Raw genomic sequence first — 18,871 nt, 5'->3', positions numbered from 1 at the left:
GCCACAATAGCACTGTTGCTATTTCCGACATCCTACCTGTGTGAGGCGGGGGGTTTCTGCAGCAACGGCGACGAAAACAAAATTACGAAGTAGACTGGACATAAACCACACACTTGAGGTGTCATTGTCTCCTTTTACCCCGAGATGGGACCGTCTGGTTGCAGAAAATCAAGCTCGGTGCTGTGGTGAGTCATCATTTTCATGCACTTTGAATTTGCGTTGTATCGTATTTTGAAGGCATTAAACATTGCCATAGCGATCGGAGTGTTGCGGCCAGATTAGACGCTCCTTGTGTTTATTATTATATTTCAAAAACACCACAGTTTTCATGCAGCTCATACCATATTAATTTCTTGTATTATTTCCACCACACCTGAAATGCCGGTCCCTGAAAATATTGTCTGACATAAACCGGTCCGTGGGGCAAAAAAGGTTGGGGGCCCCTGCTCTAAAAGGAGAACCTCCTGAGGATGTACTCTTCATATTGTCGCTAAGTCACACAAAAAGAGTTTTTCCCGATTATTTCAAGGAGTAAACATATCAATTATTTTTTTACATGTACAGTAGGTTGGGCCTCGCTGCGTTTGCTCAACCACCTTCCCAACCATGCCTACAATGCTTTTTATTTTATTATGCATTGTTATTTTTTAATGCATTTTTATTTTTTGATGCATTTAATGAGTTTATTGTGGAACAGTGTGACTGGCCCACACTGAGCCAGTCCATATATATATATATATATATATATATTCATTTATTTCATCATTTTTTTCCGGAATTTTCAGAAAAGTCCACTTTCATCTCTGAACAATGAAGGATTTATAAGTATGCACATGAACATGTGCCTCCAAAATATCACCTGATGCCTACTAAGGGTAATATGAGAAATACAAAACAGGATTGTAGTCAGAGCATCGGTCATGAACTGGGGCGGGGGGGGGGGTACGCAATGCAGGGCAAGGGAGAGCTGAGGTGGTCTACCTACTGTTTGTCATTACCACACCACACATACAGAGCAAGAAAGGGAGCGGCGAAAGGACGCAGGAAATTACATAATACCACGCCGTTGAAGCAGTAAGATGGGAACTGAGAGAAATGTGCTATTAATGGAGGGCACGTATGGGGGGCGGGCAGCTGTCGGCTATCAACACCACTGGGTTTCAGATGTCACTACATTACCTCATTTCACCCGCAGGGCTTTATGGTACCAGTGGTAAAAGCAAGTCAAGGGTTTTTTTTTTTTTTTTTTTTCAAATCCTTATCTGAGAGTCCTGCCTTTGAGGATGATACACCGTGACTGGCCGAGATAAAGTGCGCACAGCCAAACGGGCTCCTTTGAAAGTCTTTACCAAGGCTAAAGAAAGAGTAAAAGGGTAATAATACCTCATCAAATAGAAGAACATATGCATATGCTCAGCCTTCCTGCACACTCTACTTTATTCCACTCCTCACCGTACTACATTGTTGACATACGTTCTGTAATAATAACAAAAATTAATAGGAACATTCCGCTCTAGTTTTGTGGCACGTATTACAAGTGCTGATGTGTGTTTGTGTACAGCAACATGAAAAATGATCCCTTTGTGCATAGGCAGCAAGCCTTGAAAGGTGAATGATAAGCTGTAATATGTATGCCAGACCAAGAGTTGTAAATATGTAATAAAACACCGCACAATATTAGGTGCACATTATGTGTGTGTGTGTGTGTGTGTGTGTGTGTGTGTGTGTGTGTGTGTGTGTGTGTGTGTGTAGTTATACATATCTACACACACACACATATACATATACATGCCCATCCGAAGAACGTTATAACCATCTAACCTTGAGGTCTACGCGCCGGTTGCGTTGCAGTTGGCCTGAATTCAAAGTTAAGTGGGCTTAAACTACAATACAATAAGCCATAAATCCAGCAGGTCCCAGGCATTTCTGTGAGGCTGGTAACACGAGCAGAGGTGTGGTGTTAAATATAGAGCGAAGGGCCTGCCTTTTCCCCAACAACAGCAAAAGACCTCAGTAATGCCAGACCGATGTGGTGGGGGGGCTTACGAAACACCCTCGCAGACACACCATACTGTAGCACCACTCGGTACAGTCTCTCCCTGGAGAGATCTGGCGTGCGCATCATGTTCTCTGCCAAGTGCCTTAGAGCAACAGCGACGTATGAAAATGTCGAGCCCGGCCAATATGGATTAAGTGTCTGCTGTTCGACAGAAAAACATTCAGATACCGGATTCATTGGCCAATTCCTTTCGAAATGATATCATGAATTAATTTTTTTTGTCATGCTCACCACAAAAATGTGAATCACGGGCAGAACGTTTGACGATTTCACAATACTTTTTTCTTTGGTATTTGTAGTAACATTACAATAGAGGGGAATGTTAAAGACAAAAAAAAATCACGTAAGAAAGCATTAACTGATGAATTTATCGAAATCATTTTGTTAGGAATGCTGTGATGATTCATTTAAACCAAAACGAGTTTGATAGCTGACATTTGACAGCTGCAGCCCTAAAATGTCACAGTCATGCCCAAAATGAGTCACGTTGTTCCGAAATGTTGCACTTCCTTGAAAGAAAAGAATGCACTTTTTCGAATTAGGTGCATGTGAGTAAGATTGGGCGGAATGGTAAAATGACAAAAGATGTGAAAAGTCTCAATCATCAACCAATCTTTGACACGCCAAAAACACTCCCACATAATGAAGGGGGCCAGCCTCATAAAGCGCATTTTGTCTTGTAAAATTGACAGCTTCACCGCAGCACAGTAAACCACGCGGCAGGTTTATTCGCAGCAAATGTAGGGCACGGTAGCGGCTTTCATGTTGTCATTTCATCATGTGTAATACCTGCCCTAAATGCTGCTTCCCTCTATTAACACCCTCGGCTCTAAATATACTCGCAGACGTCCAGTGTACACCAAGTGCAACTTTGTTGACGGCCTCTGTTTGGACGCTAAATAAAGACGTACCCCGGTCCAAAATGAAGTTTCCTCATCCGCTCAGAAGAAGATACACACAGACTTACTGCAAGGTTGCTCTATGCCAGTCGTCTGATCCCATCGGGTTTTAATTTCACATCGTCAAGAGGTCACTGCAAGGAAAGTCAATTACAAACTTCCCTGATGCTATCTAAGTCTCTTGGAGTAAACATAAAAGTCTGCGTTGGTTTGATGGCTGCGGCGATCTCGTACTCGCATCACATAACCCATTTGATGAGATTTAAGCCGAGAATCAAAACTCTTCCAGGAAACAGAAGGAGAAAAACTCAATGTCAGGAAATTGGGGAGTGGTTTTGGGAATATATGTGTGTGTTAAAAATGTTTGAATTACCCCGGATTTGCCTCATAAGCGTGTGCGCGTGCGTGTGTTTTCCTCTATTCTGCTCCACTGAAATACACACACCGCAAGCATGCAGGGCTGTCAGTAGTATTAGTCACACAACTTTTCCATGCCAGCTGCAGTTCAAACGAGACTTTGAGAAACAACACAAGGTCCTGATATACATTTTTGAAGGCTGGGAAAGTGCAGTGTGTTGCATTCCACAGTCAATACGTCAAAATGTTCTCCGTCGCGTAAAGAAAAAGTAGAGGGGAAAAAAATAATACAGGCCATGTAAATCAAACGCGTGTCCTCGCTTGGCCCCGCTTGGTACACAGAACAAGGCCATGCCCTGAAACAGGACACGACTAATCTTGTTATCTCTTTATCTCATGTTCAGACCGGGTTGTTTTTGCCTCTGTCGCGAGTGAATGTGTGCGCGTTTGCACGTGCGTTACCCTCCTCTGCTCTGGCTCACATTCACCACTGTATTAGTTGCTCTCCTTGTTCATACACAATTGTTTGTCCCTCGTGTGCACATTCTCAATCTCGACTCATCTCATCGTGACTTCTCACCATCAGGGACCATCAGGGTTTTAAAAGTTTTTGAAACTTAACAAAAAAACAGAACAGACAAGTTTCACCGGCGGCTTTGCGCTCAGTCTTGTGCACGTACGCTTGCTCGATTTATGGCCCATGTGCTTGTGTTCGTGTTTGTGGAGCCCGTAGTGACGTTTTTGTGTGCACAGAGACTCGTAGTGAGTCAGGGCCACAACTTCGGGCTTGGCTGAAAGAATGCCTCAAACCAGTTTGCTCTGGTTGCAGAGTAGAGAAGTCTGGGGGCGGGTCATGGATCTCTTAAAGCTGCAGAACATGTGCAGATTCTGGCCTGCCACTGTGCTTCTGTGTGGCGGCCGTTTACGTTCAAATCCGGATGATTAATATGCATACGTGTCGAGTGTGAACCACATCGTGGCTATTGAGCCCTTTGAGACCCGGGTTCTGCACCTCACTTGACAAACACTTCTGGGAGTGTGTGTGTGTGTGTGTGTGTGTGGGAGAGCTGAGGTGGTCTACCTACTGTTTGTCATTACCACACCACACATACAGAGCAAGAAAGGGAGCGGCGAAAGGACGCAGGAAATTACATAATACCACGCCGTTGAAGCAGTAAGATGGGAACTGAGAGAAATGTGCTATTAATGGAGGGCACGTATGGGGGGCGGGCAGCTGTCGGCTATCAACACCACTGGGTTTCAGATGTCACTACATTACCTCATTTCACCCGCAGGGCTTTATGGTACCAGTGGTAAAAGCAAGTCAAGGGTTTTTTTTTTTTTTTTTTTCAAATCCTTATCTGAGAGTCCTGCATTTGAGGATGATACACCGTGACTGGCCGAGATAAAGTGCGCACAGCCAAACGGGCTCCTTTGAAAGTCTTTACCAAGGCTAAAGAAAGAGTAAAAGGGTAATAATACCTCATCAAATAGAAGAACATATGCATATGCTCAGCCTTCCTGCACACTCTACTTTATTCCACTCCTCACCGTACTACATTGTTGACATACGTTCTGTAATAATAACAAAAATTAATAGGAACATTCCGCTCTAGTTTTGTGGCACGTATTACAAGTGCTGATGTGTGTTTGTGTACAGCAACATGAAAAATGATCCCTTTGTGCATAGGCAGCAAGCCTTGAAAGGTGAATGATAAGCTGTAATATGTATGCCAGACCAAGAGTTGTAAATATGTAATAAAACACCGCACAATATTAGGTGCACATTAGCTCGCTTGTTTTTTTCCCAGCGAAAGGCAAGCTTTGGTTGACGATAAACAAAGTCGAATGATGAAATCGACAGCAACGCTTGTAGCGATGTGGGCAGCGATGCGCCAGGATCGCGACCGTCTGCAAAGGAGCCTGATTAATAGGATCAAGCCGGCGAACAGCAGCTCCTTTTTTTTAATTTTTTTTTTTTTAAATGAGGTCTGTTGATCTGGAAATGAATCTCAATGTGTTTTTCACTCTCCACTGCTTGGGAGGAAGGACAGCAGGCACAATGTGTGTGCGCGCGCGCGCGCGCGTGTGTGCGTGCGTGCGTGCGTGTGTGTGTGCGTGCGTGTGTGTGTGTTTTGAGGAATTCTTGGCCCATCCTTAAATATATCTTCCCCCATATTTTGCTTTCAAGGACAACAGGAAGTGAGTTGAATAGTTGTAGTTGTACTCTGAGCACGCATATAACTTTAGGAGTATAAAGTTTGTTTGTGTTTGTCCAAGCGGGCAGTGTACAGTTCAAGCTCTCATGCACGTAACTGAGCTGGAAGACAAGAATGGGTGGGAGGTTGTGTGCTTGCGTCTCTTTCTCTCAGAATTTCATATCGGTTTGTACTCAGGCTGTTGTTTGTTTGGAGTTGTGTTGGTCTCTGGTGTTGGCCTGAGCTTCCTTAATCGAATAAGCAGTTGTATCAAGAAAGTTGGAACGGCACCTTAAACCTTGTTGGCCTCCGTGTGTGTGTGTGTGTGTGTGTGTGTGTGTGTGTGTGTGTGTGTGTGTGTGTGTGTGTGTGTGTGTGTGTGTGTGTGTGTGTTGTGCAGGAAGCCCTCAGGTCATGCTGATAAAGAGGTGATGGCCGCTGCCGTCCTGACATCACTGTCCACGTCCCCGCTGGTGATCTGCCCGTCCTTCGCGCCAACAGGTAACGCCACGACCTAACCTGCTTGGGCAAACCTGCCTGGCAGCACCCGCAGCCGGGTCTCCTCACATCCTCACAAACCAAATAGTCAGTCATGTGCCATGCCAACTGTTCCGTCGCGACCTTATCACCGCAGCTCCATTTTGCTTGTGCTTGCCTTTGCCATGACAACATCATCAGACGGTCAAAGTCCTGCCAGCTTCCCCTCCCCGCCCGCCCCCTTTTTTTAAAGCTCAACTTACCCGACGCTCTTTGCTCCCAATGAGTCAACTTGCAGGTGTACTGATTGACGACATCATCCCAGCAGGACACAAATAGATTTCAATGTTTTATATTACGCGTTATGTTCGAAACTGGTATTTGCCCACGGCAGAGTACACTTTTGGGTGTAGTTAAACTTGATAAACAAAAGTCACAAGTGCAGCATTGTTTCGGCGTTGCACCTAAGTGTGCAGTGGGTTGCAACAAAGGTCAAACTGGGACATCTGCTGCATGCTTTTCGTAGTTTGGAGAAATATCTGTCTGTGACACTTGGGTCATGCATCACTGTACTCATTGTAGTCTACTCATTGTAGTCCGTTTTCGAGGGAGAGAGAGAGAGAGAAAGAGGTGGGGGGGGGTGATTGGAGGCAGTGAGGGGCTGGATATGTTCAAATCTTGGCCAAGAACACATTACCATCAAGTTTTCAATAAAAGTAACTGTTGTAACTATAAAAGTAACTTTTTTTTGCGCTGACAACCATTTAATTTGCATTTTCCACTGAATTGACATTCTAAAATTGACTGCTACTCAGGATTTGACAGCTGATATTGAGGCACTAATTGAAGGCTAAAAGATGTTTCAGGAGCAAAGTAATTGGTCTTCATCCAAAATCCGCTCCCACCTTTGCACTGTGAAGAATACAGTTCTGTTAAAATGAATACACAATACAGAAATATTTTAAGACAGTATTGCAAATTCAAAAGAGGTTGGTTTGGTGGAAGCCTTTTATGCTTTTTTTTCCATGAAATGCCACAACTTGTATGTATTTTTGTGTGTACAAGGTTAGCGGGTAACTCTTCAGGAATAGTTCTTACTTTGCTTTGCATGGTGTGGTCAGTCGAAGTTGTCAGGGTTTCCATATGGGTGCGGAAATTTCTGTCATTTTAAAATTATGTCGTGGTCTTAAATTATTAGCTATATTAAACCGATATATATTGATTTTGCGCATAGGATAAAATAAACTCATGCCGCTGAGCAAACTCGTTCATCACATATAGTTTGTAACCTCAAAACGTCGTATGCCCGTACAGTCGTAAACCTAGGACCCCTATAATTCTTTTTGCCACCTCTCCGCGACCCACACATGATGTAACCGGTTCTGCTCCTGGGTCCTGAACCATCACATGAGAACGGCTGCTCCGAAATGAAAACTAATGGGACAAGATCACGACATTTGCAAGCTTCAGTCAACCCAATGTGTATGCTGTCAGCTGCGGTTCCAGAGCCGGCGATTCGGGCTTGGAAGGAGGCGCTGTCAGCCAGCTACAGCAGCTCCACCAGCGGCAACTGGAGCTGGGATGCCAGCGACCAGTCGGTGCCCTCCACGCCATCCCCGCCTCTGTCCAACGACGCCAACAAGAACTTCCTGCTCCCGTCGCAGAGAGATGATGTCAGCGAGGACGTCGCGGAGAGCACACACTTCATGTTTGAGGACCCCATACCTCGCAAACGAAAGGTGGGCCGGCTGTATGTGGTGTTCCTGGCCTGTCGATATGCAGATTGTATTTGGCCTTTCAATTCTGACCACCCTGATTATGAACCACCCCCCAAAAAAAACTGCCCACAAAAAAGTGATCATCATGCAGTTTTCGAATACGCGACACGGACAATGGGTCCTGCTTGTTCACGTTTTTTTAAGGAATATACATTTCTGACATTTTGACTTTGACGGCCATCGTGTTTTTTCTGTGCTGCTTGAGAGAAAGTACACAGATGTGGAGTGCGAGCAGAAGCAACAGAAGGTTAAAGCGATGCATATAAATGAGGATAGTCAGGATTTCGAGGCGTACAAGGATTGAGGCACAAAATAAAAGCATGTGGCAAAATGAAACTTAATAGTTCCTTTGGCACCGCAGTGTTGGAGGAGTGTACACAGACTGCTCAAGCTGCGGGAGTCGACTCATTGGAACGGGGCAGCAGTAAAGAGCGCTGGGATGCACAAACTACTGGATAAGTGTTTCAAGGGAATTGCTTTTTCCAAACGTGTAGGCTGTGAAGAACGGTGTTGACAAGTATTTCCACGTCAGACCTGGAAGTGTCACTCTGTCTCAGTTTCTGTTCTTGGCAGAGAGTTAAGAAGATTGTTCAACATCGCTGTCGCCGACCTTTTTGTAACCACAATTAAAAAAAAACACCGGAGGAATTAGGCGATTTGTATTTGTTGGACTGAAGAGCTTTGCTGCCAAGTATTTATGAGTATCATTTAAATGTGCCGTTAGAAGCTCTCCAGCACCAGACAGTAACACGTTAGAGCCGTGTAGGGGTTAACTCTCGACACACAAACTGGCCTCGCCTCCTTCTCACCCGTTCTTCTCCAGAGGCTGTTGAAAGGTAGCAAGAGTACACACCCACCGTCTTCCATGAGCGGCATGGCAGGTCCGTGCCTGCTCACGGGACAGCTGCCAGCTTCTCGTACGGAAAAGAGGAAATGAATAGATAATAAAGCAGCCATTCTCCTCTTCCCATGGATGCACGGTGAGCCTCGCGGTTTCAAGGAGACCTGTATCGAAATGGCACTAATGCCCTTTAATCGACTAAAGATCGAGACCCATCTTTCACTCAATTAGTGCTGCAACTACCGATTATTTTGATCATCGATTTATCGTTCCGTTATTTTTTTCAATAAATTGATTAATCCACTTGAACAAATATCCATCTCTTTATTCAGAAACAGGATTCATTATTTCAAATTGGCAGTGCAGAGAATGCACAAACAAATTGATTCTGATTGATTTATTGGCCACCACTCACGCCGAGTCGCGCAACACGCAGACTGGCTAATGCTAGATAGCAGCCAGCCAACTCGACTCTCCCGATCGCCGATGCCCATGTCACTCACCACGCTTATCCCCACCATTTAAAAGCCATACAAACTCAAAAGTCACAGATGCTACAGTAGAAGGTGAGGTTAGCGACCCCAAGTGAACAAAATTAATAACTGCACCCCACATGCAAGCTATTGTTTTAATCATTCAAACTCTATTTTTTTTCCGATCACTCCATGGAATATTCTCCTCTCAAAAAATATTGAGAACTGCAGCCCTAATGCAATTTGTCCAGATAACGGGCACTGGCACCTGCACTTGGAAAATAAACTGACATGATGTACGGTCAGGAAAGCGCATTTATTCTTCATGTTTTCTATGGTTTAAAAGAGGTGAACACTCCATTTCTCTGATCGTTGGATGTATAAGGACTGTTTCAGCAGCTGCAGCAGTTCTAATAGCGGTCGAAAAGGCGTAGAGCGAGAACCCCTGTATGGCAGCGTTCAATATGCCTCAAAGTCTTTTGTGCTGAGGCTGCCAGTTAAAGCGTGCGCAGAGGAATCTGGGAGCGAGCGTCATGGATCATATCCCCTCTCTGAAATCTCATCAGCGGCCCTCCAACGAGCCAACACAAAGAATGCCCATGACGTAAATGAACAGTGTCAAAAGGAGCCATGTCAGTTTCATGTTGCGCGCCCCAAATCTTCTGACTCCCATGTCTGGCTCTTTCAGAACTCCATGAAGGTGATGTTCAAGTGCTTGTGGAAGAACTGTGAAAAGGTCCTCAGCACTTCCTCAGGAATACAGCGGCACATCCGCACCGTCCACCTGGGGTGAGTTGGTCCTCTCCTGTGTTTAGTATTTCTGACCTGACTGAATGCTAAGCTTGTAACGATGCTATTGCAACCAAACACTGCGATACTCTTTCGACCCAAATCTGCGACGCCTTTGAAACACGTCCCTTCCAACTCCCAGGGTTTATGCCTCCAGTCCTAATAAAAGTTCATATTTTAAGCAAATTTTTAAAAGGTAAGCCTACCATTGCGATACATTTCTGCGGCAAGCCTCTTCCAACATCATGGCATGTGACTACTGTTTCTAGTGACACTCATCTGACCGGAGTGAGCAAAACTGTGGCTACTGCCAATGCTAGTTCTGTCAAATTACGTGAGACCGTACCGAAGGAGAGAAAAAAAGCATGGCTCACAAGACTAATAACCCTGAAATTGCAGATCCTGCGATTTCATTCAGGTCTGCGGTACGGGAGCATTTCAGCGACACGGTTCAGTGGCCAAGTCACACTGTAAATACACCTTGAACGAAACCACTCCAAACTACATATGAGTGGGGCATGGAAGAAAATAGATTCTCGGTCTTTATGACAAGCGAGGTTAGAATGATATTGTGAAATGAACAATGACTCAACATAGCTCCCATTTTCAGCTTAACGCTGTCTGTGTACTTGGTCAATTAAAATGCAACTCTTGTCAAAGATGACAAAGGCCCCTCTGTTCTTATGTTTTGCTTCATACATGTCATCACTTCATGGCAAAGAAAATGAGGACATAGAAGAATGTCATTTAACGTTGAAGGGCATCGAAGGGCTGCCTCAATAATGTTTTACTTTTGGGGCTGCGAATTTTCTCCCATCGACTTAATTGTGTCAGTTATGCACCTTCATGAAATGGTTGTACTCTGGATGGAGCGACATTTAAATGAGGCCATCCCCTCTCAAATCTAGCGCTGCACGTATTCTCCTAGAAACCTAAGTACCTTTCCTACTTCGCACTCAGGTTCTACTAAGGACTGGCACCTCTTCAAGGTGAAACTGAAACATTATATTTCCCGTTTTGATCCAATGATCTGCTTCCGTGCTCCACTGCATGCATGACAGCCGCGTGACCCAGCGACTGCTGATTGGTGCTGATGGCTTGGGAGTTTGTCTGGAGGCGTAGCTTACAACAGCTGCAGGCTTTTTTTTTTTTTTTTTTAGTTGACATCTGCAGGTCTTGAAATTCATAGAAGTGCCACTCTGGCTGTGCAGCAGGAAGTGTTGCTAAGCAACGCTTAAACAACAGCCAGCACACCCGAGTTTCAGCTCCAAATATACATTCAGTCCCAGCTCCAAATATACATTCAGTCCCGAGTACAGTCCGCTGATTAAATTACTTTAATTGCATTTATGAAATGTGAAATGCAAATACACATGCTCGTTTCAAAGTAGCCCGTGGGATGAGACACGCATATTGCTGGGGACGATCGCTATCTAACTTCAGGATCCATACGCAAGTTAATTTGATACCACATTGAGAGTTTGACACATATTCCAAATGGAGCACTATGGAATTGACATGTGTCAGGAAGACTCCATAATCCAGGACTTGCAGGCATCCTCCGATTTCATTGTGCCACACCGGTTACGCACGTGGGTGTGGCACAGGACAAGAGGGAAAAATCGCCATACCCTGAAGGTGCTTCACAAAAGCACGTCAAGAAATGATCCAAGCGCGAACGGGAGAATGTGCCCCATAAAGCATACATTTACAGTATAGTCTAAAAGCAAATCTATCAGTCCATTTTTTAAAATGAAGTAAATACAAAGAGTATTGTAAAACAATCAGATGCTCTGCTCGTAATTCATATCTTTGTTTTTGTAAGCGTTAAATGGGGTATTTTATTCATGATTTTTCAAATTAATTGGCTGGTTAATCAGTTATCAATTATTATTATGATTATTACTACTACAATATTGTCCTCAACCCCAAAAATGCCTAACAAAATCCAGAAATTGAGCTGCAAATCAAATCTTAACCATCGGGGTATCATTACAGGCCGGCTACTCTCTGGGGAACGCCATTACTACACAACTACTGTTGTGAATCATTGCCCGCAGGCTTCAGGCTGTTTTGTGAAAGTTGGTTTTTAGATAAATGATATTAGTAGATGTGCCGAGGCTGCAGTGCGTGTCTCGAGCAAGATTAGGCGTGCCAAATGAAGCCCCAATTCTCATTTTGTGCCGGTGACATCATTTGTTCATTCAAGGTGTCGATACGTCATCATAACAGTCTGGACCTTGCGCTGCTTTGCTGGGTGTCGTCCGCATTTGTTGTGAGCTTCAAGTCAGTTGACGAATTAGAGAGTCACTCTGTGCGTGAGCCAAAAATTCTGGCAGAACTTGTGGAGGATTAGCGCTTGTGTTTATTGTCTTTTTGCGGCCGGTGCGGGGTTATTGCATCTGTGCTTGCTTGTTGCAAGGTTGCAGACATAGCTGGCACATTTGAGAGAGTCTTGCTCTTCCAGTCACCGTATTCTGGGTTTGAGCAGCCTTAATAGAGTTTGACTTTTTTAAATTTATACTGATTTATATTCATAAACGTTGTACTTACGTTGTTGTGCTTCTTATTTAGGCCATATTTACACTTATGGACATCTTTTCACTGTTTAGCCTACAATCTTCTTTGATTTTGTATGGCGCCATAGAACATATGAAGCTCCTAGAAGTTTGAATCATGTGAAAACCACTTGGCCGGAAAGATTCAGTGCATGACGAAGCTTCTTTTCGTCTTCACGAATGTACATGTTTCGTGGGTTAAGATTGCAAAAGCCGATTGCTTCTTTTGTACATAAGCTACAAATACAGTACTTAGGGAGGCACTTTGTATTGTCCAGTAATATTGACTGAGCAGCAACATACATGCTATCGAAAATTCCTCCAAGAACACAATGTGTGAAAATGTTGTACTAAAATAAGTATTTACTTCCCAAGCGAAACATAAGTCACGACTAACATCTGATGGCAAGCACAGTGAACAGAGATCTCTTGTTATTTGGTCAGCCGGCATTTTGGCTAACTCCCGTTTACCGAAACTCTTGAAATTCTTCAAGTTTCTTAGCTGCCATTTGGAAATTCAAAGTTTCAACTCCTTCCACGGGTTGTTTGGCCACTCCTTGCCCTTAATGTGTTCCTTCTTGAGACACCTCTGTCATTTATTGCCGTGGAAGGATGCTTCTGGGCATTGTCATGTTGGACGATCCTTCTGCACTCATCTCAGTCTTCCTTTTGAGAAAAGGAGGTTTCCATTCATGTGTTCATAGGACCTTCAACGCAGAGGAGTTTCTCAGTACACTTTGCATAATAACAGCCCAAAGCATAATCTTTCTACCCTCCGTGCTGCGGGGAAGGGGAAATGTGTGGGAATTCTTGGGGTCATACTCAGATTTTTTTCGTCTGTGTGTGTGTGTGTGTGTGTGTGTGTGCGTGCGTGCGTGCGTGCGTGCGTGCGTGTGTGTGTGTGTGTGTGTGTGTGTGTGTGTGTGTGTGTGTGTGTGTGTGCGCGCGTGTTTGTTTTTGTTCTGTCGAGCCGATGCCAAATAGCTCAGCTTTGGTTTCATCTGACCACAGCGCTTTTGCCTTCTCTGATTCATTTCGATACTCACAGCGCAGGCCTGTGTGATTTCTCCCCCACTGTATGTATGCGCAGGGTATATCCGGTATATATGTCGAGTAAATACCGCTACCACTAATAGTAATAATCATAGCTTGGATTTATATAGCACATTAGAGAAGTTGCAGTACCCCAATGTACATTAGCGACTCAAAATGTATACAGTAGTTACTAGTTGTACAGTGTATTGTTGCTGGTGACCTTCCCCCACTTGCCTCGTGACCTTTGCCACACGTTGCCTTCTACCGCCACCTGCTGGCAAGAAACATCTGTAAACAAGATTGCGATTCAGAGTTTGATCACAAATTTTGCCTTTGCGGAGATGATCATGACCATCATCATTTAACAATGTGGTAATTTGTTTGGATTCAAGTTTCATTTTTTCCTAATCTTGTGAGCCACTTCCGTCATCGAAGCACCACTCACTGTGATACTTTATAGTGAGATAAATACAACCACAATATTGACAATCTAGTCAGCTGCGATAGGCTTCAGATGACCTTCAACCCGAATGAGGACAGACAGGATAGAAAATGGATGGATAGATCATTTCAGGTGAAAGCCATTCATGTTGAATTCCAAAATGAACTGATCAGCAGAGTTAGTAGAATATTTTCAGTGAGTTGTCGTGGCTTCCTTTCAGGCGTAACAGCGACTCGGACTACAGCGACGGAGAGGAGGACTTCTACTACTCAGAGATCGAGGTTAACATGGACAGCCTGACGGAGGGCTTGTCCAGCCTCACGCCCACCTCGCCTACCACGGCCGGCCCCCCACCCATCTTCCCACCGCTCCTCGCCGACGTCCCAGACATCAACATGAACGGGACGTGCAGCCACGCCCCGACACTGCTCAGCCAATCGGCTCCCTCCACGCTCTGCCACATCCGCACCGACCATGCCTACCAGGTAGGTCGTGCCGCAGGGGCGGATCGTGGTTGTGCATGCGCACGCGCACACCCTCACACCCACAAACACAACGTTATCACATTTTGCAAATGCTTTGCCCTGAGCCGAGGCGGTTTGGGAGATCAGCGTGGGAAAAAAAAAGGTCTTAGGTCAGCTACAGCTCAGCAGTGTGGGTGTGATAAAGTGAAGAAATTTTCCTGTAAATATCAATTCCCACAGAGAATGGAGTCAGAGTTTCTTTAAAAAGTTTATTTATGATACTCGTTATGTTCAACTTATACTGTGCTGTACATTTTTGTGCTGCACACAATACATGCAAAGCACACAAGGTGGGATGTGAAAAGTTTCACAAAGCAGTGCTGCACCACTTGAGTTGTGCGGTGGGGGAGGTGCCTTGCTCGAGGGCACCTTGAAAGTACCTGGCAAGCATACTCGTAAAACAACAGTTAACCTGAACGCTTGTACTTAACAGCCATATTCCTTGCCGGATTGAGAGAGGCCAACAATTCAATATTTTTTCCACCATTTTTGTGACATACAATTTGTACAACTCAATTGGAGGGGGGGATCTTTCAAGAGGGAGGTAACCCCCCCTCCCCCACTGAAATAAGGTGGTTGTATAAATCTGCACACCTTCTTTATTAACTTTAATGGCCCAATCACATTCAAGCTCATGTTCAATGGGAGTCAGCACACACCTGCCGCCATTTAAATGACCTATTACGAAGCCCAAGTCCATCTCAGATATTTTTGGAAGCTTTTCCTGGCATTTTTGCCTCCAAAAAGAAGCATGAAGATTTTGCGCTAACTTAGATTGGCATTTAGAATTGTTGAGAATTTGCTCCAACTTGTCATAGGACCCACTTCCAGCCGAGGAAAAATAGCCTCAAAGGGCGATGCTGCCACATGTTTTAGGCTACATTGTGGCAAAATACTTTGAAATGATGAATCTTGGTCTCATCCCCCCCCAAATAAATCTTGACTAATTTCCTTTATTGCAGTCTACACAAGACCATAGCGATGACACACAGGAGCAAAGTGTTTACTTGTGTGCAATTTATCAAGTTTAAAGGTACAATGTGTAGAATGTAGTGCCATCAAGCGGTGAACTAATAGAATGCAACGACCTAAGCTCCAAGCCGTTCATTTTGAAGCACGTGCACTACGTACGGTTTCTTCAGCAGAGGTGTCTACAAAATGTCATCACAAACGGCTTCTACTATCCCCTATCGTGACGGAGTAAGTGCAAGTCACTTGTTACACATGCTCCAGTCATGATTTTGAGGAACTACGTTCACTAAAAGTTTGTCTCCATCTGGTATCCGCAGCGGAACGAGGGTGGCACAAAATGGCCGCCTCCTGTTGGGGAGGAACGCCCTACATAATGAAATTTGCAATTATTTCACCCACGACAACATTTTTATTTATTTATTTTTTAATGATGATGTAATGGAAACTTTTTTTCTTTTTTGCACACTATTGAAATTAATAACAGACATTGAAAAATCAACAAATGTATACACGGTGTCCCTTTAACCGAACTTTTTGAAATAAAATCTGCGCTTTCTGAATTATTAGGTTGATATGTGCAAGTGGCTTCACGAAACATACTGTATTTGTTTCGGAGCAGACAGATAATTTGATGGCACATTTCAAAATTGCATATTGGCGATTTCTTCCCAATGAAGTGATAACTCCCTTTTCTGTTTCCGCTGCATCGTTGCTGGTCTTCCATGTCCATCCTTCTTCTCTGGGCTGCGTGGGTCAGTGGTTATGTCTCAGGCAAATGTGCCTGTAATTTTCCCAGTAGGCCAGGACCCACCTGGCTCGGGACACATTAATGTGTTCCGGATAGGAAATGGCATCAGTGTGCCATGACAGATCCCGTCCAGCCATTTTCAGAAGCATCTGGTGAGTGAGACTTGGTCTCACGGCTTCGAAGTGGAAGGCGTCCTTCTGTTTTTCCTTTTCCTATCCTTTGTTTCTCTCTCTTGTTGCTTTTATCATCTAGGCTTTATCCCCTTATATATCACACTTGATGGTATTAAAAGTGTTTAATGTATAAACGAGATGCTTTTCCCTAACCGAGGGATGGCTTGTTTAGCCGGCTGGTCAGTAGATATCAATACACTGATCAATTCAATAAAAATAAATAAATAAACACTGGGATAGGCTCCAGCACGCCCGCAGTGTACTTAACGTCTTGTTGTATGCGCAGGGGCCTGCGGTGACTCACGTGCGTACAGTGAGTATCGGGGAAAAGCGGCAGCCGGCATCCAGCACAAATGGCACCGGTAACAAGAACCAGGCTTTAATCATGCCGACGCCTAAATCTGCAGCAGGAAACAGGTACACGGCGACATGTTCCTTTTGTTGTTGTGTCTTGGATTTCAAACTACAGATTGATTTTTCTTTACAATGCACAAAGTGTGGCGAAAAAAACTAATAAAAAATCATGGTTGTGTTATTTATCTTTTATTTATAGCTAATTTATTTTAAAATAATCAATATTTCATTAAATACATGCACCGTTAAACATTGTTGATTGCATGTTATATCAAAGTTATTAATAAAACAATCATCAACTCTGTTGTTTGATTGGAGTAACTTGTCATTACCCACATACTTCCTTTGTTAATTCATATTTGATCAACAATAAATCAATAATTATGACTATAGGAATTTAGTTATTGCTGTAAAGATTATTCACATAGTTGAAATGCTTAGTGGGCCCGATTTTAAAAAAATGGCGCGGGTTGTATATGGCCCAGCAGGCAGGTACTTTCCTCGGTGCAATACAAACATGCACTCTATCCATTATGGGTCACCAACCTTTATAAGAAGGAGAGCTTGGCTACGGATTAATATGAATGGCTACCTGTTTGATACACACTTCTCAATGAACACATTTGCTCAAATGGCCTTTCCTCGTGTTATTCTTAAAGGCTAGTGATAGCCATCTACTGTATGTGAAGACACTGCTCATCTGAATGATTTCCCACATGGGTGATCAACAATGATTTAACAGATACGTGCATGCAACACCTGTTACCAGAAATGTCCGCATGTGTTTCAATTTTCATGGGCAACATTGCGAGGGAATCACAATGCCCTATCACTGTTGAGCTATTTGGTGGTGACCCTTAGTACTCATCAGACATGTGCGGTGAGCGTGTGGTTGTAGTGTACTCGATATGCGTGCACTTAATGCTTTCTTATGTTCTGTCGCTAAGGAAACCCCGTGGGGAGGCCAAGAAGTGCCGAAAGGTGTACGGCATGGAGAAGAAAGAGATGTGGTGCACGGCCTGTCGCTGGAAGAAGGCCTGTCAGAGATTCACCGACTAAAAGCCCTCCCTCACTTTTAGTAGCCCCGCCCCCTTCGCCGGCAAGACGAGCTCCGCTATTTGGGGCTGGAGCAGGCTTCTTCTTCTTCTTCTTCTGCTTCTCAGTGCTCCGTCCTGCAGAGCAGCGGGAGGTTTGACTTTGCTCTCTACTCTTTCCAAACAGAAAAAAAAAAACTGAGAAAAAGGAACCTTCTGCTGGTTTTGAAACTTTTTTCTTAAGACTGAGAGACTTTTCACTCGCTCACTGTTGATAAATAATGGGGGACGGGGGTGTAGGGCAGAAACTTCTATTTGAATTGGGAACTGTCAGATGATATTTTTCACTTTTTTCCACCCAATGTGTAAAACGACAAATATTTTGATATACTCAGTTGGTCACACTAGCAGCAGCGTGGCGTAAGCTATTGTTGACGGATCAGCGGACGGGTACTCGAACCTGCAGAGCACATCAGCGTCACACTGTTAAAAAGACGGCCAAACCTCCGGTTGAGTTCCAGCCATGTCTCATCGTGGTTGTTGGACACCGACGTGGCGCTCGTCTTGCGCCTGTCCATTCAATCAGGCTTTCATGACCGCCAGCCAAGACACCATCACATTTTGCAATGATGCACAAAACCCTCACACCACGTGGTACAAAAAGAATACGGATTCCTTCCTTTCACTTTCCCAAAATATGCCTGAGAGATGTACAGAATATAAGAAATATATTTCCCCTTCCTCTTGCGCCTAAAGATATGCACCTTGAAGAAGCGAGTCGACTTTTACAAGTATCACTGTAAGCCTGGGAGAGAGGATATGCATTTGATATAGAGAGTTTATTTTCGGCACGGGCGTGCTGAAGCAACTAGCAGTTGCACCGTGCAATCGGCAGCATTACAACTCGTTGAATTATTGTCTTTCTTTCTTTCTTTCATGTTGTCATTGTTGTGAGCCCAGCCAGAAAGGCTCTGCTTTTCTTTGGGTTTCATTTGACAGCTGATGTTTTGAGATTCTGAGAAGAGATCGTTTGTCGTCACCGTGGATTGTCCTTAACTGCCCTTTCAAACCCCTACACGCAACCCCGACTGACCTCACGTACCCTGGATGGAAAAAGTCAACACACCCACGCTTAAATGGCAGGTTATTGTGCTGAAAAA

The 18,871-nt window shown here is 44.2% G+C and overlaps 1 protein-coding gene and 1 long non-coding RNA gene across 2 annotated transcripts in view; both read left to right on the top strand.

The window, feature by feature from the left end:
* Nucleotides 1-18,671, top strand: part of slc2a4rg (SLC2A4 regulator) — a 62,211-nt gene extending 43,540 nt beyond the window's left edge. The window contains exons 3-8 of the mRNA XM_019868442.1: nt 5,914-6,014; nt 7,485-7,729; nt 9,771-9,871; nt 14,127-14,391; nt 16,610-16,740; nt 17,625-18,671. Of these exons, the coding sequence (XP_019724001.1) occupies nt 5,914-6,014; nt 7,485-7,729; nt 9,771-9,871; nt 14,127-14,391; nt 16,610-16,740; nt 17,625-17,736 (955 nt within the window). The 3' untranslated portion in view covers nt 17,737-18,671. The remainder of the gene's footprint in view (nt 1-5,913; nt 6,015-7,484; nt 7,730-9,770; nt 9,872-14,126; nt 14,392-16,609; nt 16,741-17,624) is intronic.
* Nucleotides 6,022-7,009, top strand: LOC109514970 (uncharacterized). The gene is made up of 2 exons (XR_002168089.1): nt 6,022-6,531; nt 6,649-7,009. It is a non-coding gene; the product is annotated as an uncharacterized LOC109514970 (long non-coding RNA).
* Nucleotides 18,672-18,871: the final 200 nt, after the last annotated feature.

This window comes from Hippocampus comes, unplaced genomic scaffold (assembly GCF_001891065.2).
Source record: "Hippocampus comes isolate QL1 unplaced genomic scaffold, H_comes_QL1_v1.1 scaffold41, whole genome shotgun sequence".
NCBI lineage: Eukaryota > Metazoa > Chordata > Actinopteri > Syngnathiformes > Syngnathidae > Hippocampus > Hippocampus comes.
This window is presented reverse-complemented; position numbering and strand designations above follow the sequence as displayed.